The sequence below is a fragment of the Galeopterus variegatus genome, unplaced genomic scaffold, assembly GCF_000696425.1.
Source record: "Galeopterus variegatus unplaced genomic scaffold, G_variegatus-3.0.2 Scaffold1137, whole genome shotgun sequence".
In the NCBI taxonomy this organism is placed as follows: Eukaryota; Metazoa; Chordata; class Mammalia; order Dermoptera; family Cynocephalidae; genus Galeopterus; species Galeopterus variegatus.
This window is the reverse complement of record NW_007727248.1, coordinates 73,397-80,006: the sequence shown is the minus strand read 5'-3', so window position 1 is coordinate 80,006 and position 6,610 is coordinate 73,397. Positions and strand designations below refer to the sequence as shown.

The window sequence follows — 6,610 nt, the reverse complement described above, 5'->3', positions numbered from 1 at the left end:
AAGAGTTTCGATACCCGTACTGGTCATCCAAAAAAAAAAAAAAAAAAAATCAGGATTTCCCCCCCCCTGGACAATCAGTAAATCACTGCAAAAAATCAAGGGAGTAGTTACACCTAGTTGTAGAGAAAGGGTATTGTGACCTTGAAGAGTTATATGGGCCTTTCTTGAGTTGGGTGATGGTTGCACAGGTTACTTGACAATAACTAAGTTGTATATTCACTTTTATGCATCTTACTATATAGATATAGTTAATATTTTAAATGTTAATATTTATTCACTTTTTCTTCTCAATCTGATGGATATAAAAATTTTTAATTTTTATTTCCATGATGACAGAGGCTGAGTTTACCGTTTCAGTCATTTCGCAAGTGTACAGTTCTATGGTATTAAGTACGTTCCCATTGTTGTGCAACCATCATCACCATCCATCTCGAGTATTTTCATCTTGCTCAACAGATACTCTGTACCCACTGAACACTAACTCCCTATTGCATCCTTCCCATAGCCCCTGAAACCACCATCTGCTTTCTGTCTCTATGAATTTGACTACTCTAGTTATCTCATATAAGTTGAAACATACAATATTTGTTTTTTGTGACTGCCATAATTCACCTAGGTGCTTTGGGGAATCTTGTGTCCTTAATGACAGGAGCCATCATACTGTTCAATCTGGAACATGTTTTTTTGTTTTCTTGGAAAGAGCATTAGCCATGGAATTATGTCTACTGTATAGATTCTTATAACCTTCTCTCTTTTGGTCATAGGTAATTCCTATGCAAGGGTCAATATTTGGAGTCTTTCCCAGGAAGTGGTCACTCCAAAAAAGAATCAAGGAAAACTATTACTATATCACCACTACCTACCAGTTGACAACTAATTTACATTTATTTGGTGAAGAAGTCATAAGTATTAATGTGAAATATCAATTTGTCACACATTCTGAGTTAATGTACTCAGTATTCAGAATTCAAATTCTGTGTTAATTCAAGTTTTTCATATTTTTTTTCTATTGCCTTCTCAATACCTCTAACTTGTTAATGTCAAATGTGATTCTCCAATAATGAGATATGGCATGTAAGGAGGCTATTTGCAATTGTATTGAACCATAGAAGCCTCTTCTCAGAACCAGGGCTCCATAAAACATGCTCGGAAAATTTTACCAATCAGCTAAAACAGTATGGAGACAGCACGGTACAAGAGTGGAATGAACTGGGGAATTCTCAGAAGTCAGGTGGGCCTGCAGAACCATGAGTTGAACTATTCCAGGAAGTACCTTTTACATTATGAGCTTGAGTTTGAATTTTAAATATGAACAAAATTGAAAGAGGCCTAAAGACACAAATAAGCAGGACTTGAAAGTACAAGGATTTTCATTCTGTGAAAAGAACTAGTGGAAGCTTTGGTGCAAAGGGACCTGGGCTACTGCCCTTTAATGGGCAGATGTGGCACAGACTGACAAGGATAGACAATGGGAAGTGAAAGACCAGTCAAGAGCTACCTGGACTCAGGTACTGAGCATTTGAACCAAGGCAGGAACAACGTTTGGGAAGTGTAGGCTGATTACATGATTGTTTAGTCTACTGCTGAGTATTTTACAATAGTTTATACAATGAAAAGTTGTTTTTCCTTATTCTTAACTCTATGCCTTTCATGATAAGAATGTAATATTGACTTTAAAAGACAGCTTTGCTCCTTCCTATACAATTAAACCTGAGCTACTGCTGTCTTCACACCTTTTGTTATTGGGACACAAAATGGCACATGCTATTTCTTTCTGAAAAATGACATGAAAATCATGAATTCACCTGTTCAGGACAGTGCTTCTGCCACTGCCCATGAGATGGAAGTCAAGAGCTGAGCGGGAAAAGGACAGAAGGCATAATCAGTTTTATCCTCCATGAAGAAGTTATTACACGAATAATGAGGCAGAACCTCTCCAATTTTAATAATAATGGAGTGGATATCATTGAAATTACTGAATCAAATTAATGAATTAACTAGTGATAAGAATAAAAAACAAGATAATAAATGCAAGGGTATTTTTTGCACCCACATGTCCTTTAAACATCTAAATTGAGAAGAGAAGCCAAGTTTTGATTCCTAATCAAATATAAGCTTTCCTTTAAATAAGAGAAAGTAATACATAGAAATGTTTAGAAGTAGGGTGCTGAAATTATTTCTCCCTGAAGTGCAAAATGCAGAGGCAATAATAATGCATAGGGCCAAACGTAGTGAACTAGATGAGAGACCACAAAGAAAGGCACAAGTCAGCTGTCTCTTTGCAAAGGAATAAGCTGTAGATGGAAGCAGCTGCACGCCTCAGCCTCCTGTGTTGTGATTCCAATCCGCAACCTCCTCTGGTGCCCTAGTCATTAATTACTACACTCCTTCCTTTGTCCTCACAAAGGGGCACAAAACCACTCATCATGCAGAGGGAAAAATGATAACCACTAGCATCTTAGACATTTCATTATTCAAATCAGCATAAAATGATTATATGAAATCCCTAGGAGATTGAAGCAACCTTCTTATCACTTTTAAAACCATACTTTGACTAACAGAAAGTCTGTCTTATTTAACATCATCTAGCAAGACCCCTCGAATATATCTTTCTCCTTTGACCACAGTTATACATAATCTAGAGAATTATAGAATGTTCTCCTGAGCTAAACTAGCAACGTGACTAGTTTCATTATTCACTTTAAACTAATGAGATTATTTGTTCAAGTGATGTTATTAACGGATTGCATAATGTCCATCAGATAAAGTACTAATAAAGTGCTGGAAGCAAGCAAATTAAGTCATCACAGCCCTCAAGAAGCAATGACTGAGGCCACATGATAGTCTGATTTGTAGAAAATTCAGACTTAAATAATGGCTCAGACTTTTTTCCTACTACTACTTTCTGTGAAATAAATCTATGAAGTCGATAAAGACTAACAAAATGTATAAATCTGAACTTCTAATGAATACTATGACATTTAAACGTCTCAAAGGTCTCCCTCATAACACTAAAGTTATTCCACTAAAGTAAAAAACAATTTAAAAATATTTGGAAAAAGGGCCAAGCAATGGCATTATTACATATTGGCCAGAGGCAAAGCGTAAAGGGGATGACACAGAGATGTTCCATATCTTATTAAAACTTATATTCAATTCTAGCCTTTTCTTATTAGAAGCATTCAACAATCCTTTAAAAAAAAAATATCACCCAATATTTGGAAAAAGGGCCAAGCAATGGCATTATTACATATTGGCCAGAGGCAAAGCGTAAAGAGGATGACACAGAGATGTTCCATATTTTATTAAAACTTATATTCAATTCTAGCCTTTTCTTATTAGAAGCATTCAACAAGCCTTTAAAAAAAAATATCACCCGCAGGGTAATGTCTTAACATTGCCATGTAGTTTTAATGGCAAATACCATCATGTTACATCATTAAAATAAATCTTTGTGTACGAGTGTGTTTTCCAGAAAAAAAAGAAAAAACAAAACAAAAACTACCATAAAATAATAGCTTACATTTGTAAAGCAGCATAATATATACTTGCTTTACCTCTATGGATTTTAAAACTCTCCTGTGAAGTTGATAAGTATTATTTCACCATTTTGCAAATAAACAAACAGAGACAGCAAGAGACTTGCTCCAGGTCACCTGATACTTTGACTCAAGATTCAAGGATGTTTTCATTGAGTTTTGCTCTTTCTTGGTTTGCCCTCTGTATGGTAGGAAGGGCAGAGATGCCTCCTTTCTTTAAAGAAGAGACCAAAATTCAACAGCAGAAACAGCAATGACCCCTGGTGAAGAAAAGGCTCCTGACAACATTCCAACTGGACTCTTGATTTATCAAAAATTCTGCTCAGAGCTAAAGGGAATGAACCTTACACAAGTTTTATCTCCCTGTTAAAAATATGAGATATTTGATAGTTGTACCTGATTCTTCATATGTAAGGGTAAAATGTGAGCTGAAATTAATGCTAAATCATAAGCTAATATTACAACATATTATATGTTTACATGCATAGATATATTTTTTTTCCAAAGGGATATTAACAAATCACTCACTTTATCTTCAGAATAATATTTAAACACACTGCAAAATTATAGCACAGACAAAAGATGAGTCAACCATCCCCTGGGGTTTGATTTTATGACTGCTTTAGGATAGATAATTAAAACACTGATAATTATAAAAATGAATCTGTTTTTCTTGACCAAAAAGACCTATCTGCTCGAAATTAAGTCCAGATCATTTTGACTTATACATGTAAATTTATGATAACACCACCTTCCTTTGATGTAGTATTTTAATTTTTCAGCAGGCTTTCACATGCTAATACAGACTACTATATTTCTGGGTTTAATGAGAAAATCTTCATCTCCCTGTCTTTGGGCCTCACCTTGTGAAGTCTGTCATTTCCATCATGATCATACACATCTGCTTGGCCAGCACAATGATATCATTGCCGCTGTCATCCCACTTGGCCACTTCAGCATCCAGCTTGCTTTTCTCTTGGTGGAATATCTCCACCTGCTCAGCTATTTTTGCCTTCTCCTCCTGCGGTAGTTGAGCCATGATGGCCTGTGTGGGTTACAGGAAAAAGCGTGACTAATGGTGACAAAGGTGGTACAGACCGTATGTTGACTCTGCCTCCTGTGGACGGCAGAGACAGACTCTGCCATTCTGGAAAGTCCGTCTTCTCTATCCCAGGGAGGCCGAGAGCACAAGCTGGTATGGTCCCTAAATTCCCACTCCCATATATGAAAAATACAGAGAAATCCAAAGGTACGTGCGCACTGACAGTAACAGAACTTCTGTCGCTTTGATGACATGTTTGCTCAAAAGAATCTATTCTTGACGATTTTTATATTTGGTCTCAGGAAACTTTTACCAGATGAAATAATGCACCTCTTTCAACACTGAAATCTGTTCTGAGAAGGGAAAAAAGAAAAAAGGCCTTCTGTCACTGGAAAGGAGAGGAATTTTAAACAACATCTGAGCATCCAAATGAACAGGGAGGGGAGACTTTCTGCGAGTATAAATGAAGGAGTCCGCAGTTAGATGCCAAACAAAAATCCCCTGCCCAGGACATTTTAGGGATGGCATATTCCCAGCCTTCCTCCAACTCCTTTATGGAAATCCTGGATGATGGTGGCTCCCTGTAGACCCTTTGAGTATGTAGATAGAGGAGTTATAAAGGGATAAAGTATAGGATTAGGAAGCAAAGGCTGGTTTTCAACAGTGGCTGGGTCAGGGACTTAGAAAAGGAAGAACAGTCTTCCAGATCCTCATTATTCCCACATTCTTCATTTGTGGATTTGCCTACTTTTTAAAATAAATTTGTAGCCCCCAAGTCAATACTTGAAGCACTTTCAGTCATTCTCAAACGTGGGCAGAGCAGCAAAAAACATGAGTCCCCTGACGTGCATATTCCCAGATGAGATTAAATAAGGTGATTCTCTGCCTCTCATAGTCCAAACAAGTGTTCTTTTTGTGGTCTATTAGGTGCCATATTTATTGTATTTTGTGCTTTTCACTGGTGATATGGCTGTTTAAAATGGCCCTGTGCATAGTGCTAAAGGGCTGCCTAGTGTCCCTAAGCACAAAAAGGCTGTGATGTGCCTTATGGAGAAAATACATTTTGTTAAATAAGCTTCGTTTAGGCATGAGTTATAGTGCTGTTGGCCATGAGTTCAATGTTAATAAACCAAAAATACAAAAAAAAAGGTGTCTAAACGGAAAAAAACCATTCAACATGGTTATGTATTGATTGGTTGAAAAAAACGGGTTACTAGCAGCTCTCAGGAAACTATGCCTGTATTTCCCCAGAAGCAATTAAGAAATATTTGCTAATTAAGTATTCATGTGACTTTACAGAACCTAACTACCACAGATAATGAGAATCAACACCACTCATGTAGCAGGCCCTGAGTGAAATGTTTGACATCACTTCATTAAATCCTCCCAGAACCATGTGCAACCTGCTTCACAGACAGCAACACGTGGAGAGGTACTTCAGCACTACAAACCCTCTGTCTCTGGGGTACATGTACCCTCCAGATGAGCGACCAAGAAAACATGATTTGGGAGATTTACAGATTTTGCAATGAACAAGTAAAATAACACAAGAAATCTGCTTCCCAAATTATAAAGCTTCTCCCAGCATAAGTGAATTGTTTGGAGGAGAGACCGCTGAGATCTAACACAAGTATCAGTTGACAGGAGTTCAGAAAAACTGGGCTCAACAGGGCTCTGTCACTGACTTAGGTTAAGATCTCATTGCTACGTGGATCATATCTTTAATTTCTCCAGATATAATATAGGAATAGTGAATAATGACCTCAAAAGAGTGTGGACAATAAACAAAATAATAAATGTATGTTTTCTCCACAAAAAAAGTAAGCATGTATGAAATTATTGTTAACATTATATTATCTTCATACCTGCCATTAGTTGTCCTTTCTAGCTACCCCTCTAGCTTATTAGTTGCCATCAAGGGAACTGATTGGCTTAGAGTGAATGTGAGTATCCGTAAATAGAAGATTAGTATGATTCCTTCTGTTACATACACATATACTGGGTACCATGCTGAGGCCTACATATGTCA

The 6,610-nt window shown here is 37.0% G+C and overlaps 1 protein-coding gene across 1 annotated transcript in view; it reads right to left on the bottom strand.

Annotated features, from left to right (window-relative positions):
- Window positions 1–6,610, bottom strand: part of CTNNA2 (catenin (cadherin-associated protein), alpha 2) — a gene marked incomplete at its 5' end in the record, with an annotated part of 100,964 nt that overhangs the window by 45,073 nt on the left and 49,281 nt on the right. The window contains one exon of the mRNA XM_008575116.1: window positions 4,403–4,584. Coding sequence (XP_008573338.1) covers window positions 4,403–4,584 — 182 coding nt within the window. The remainder of the gene's footprint in view (window positions 1–4,402; window positions 4,585–6,610) is intronic.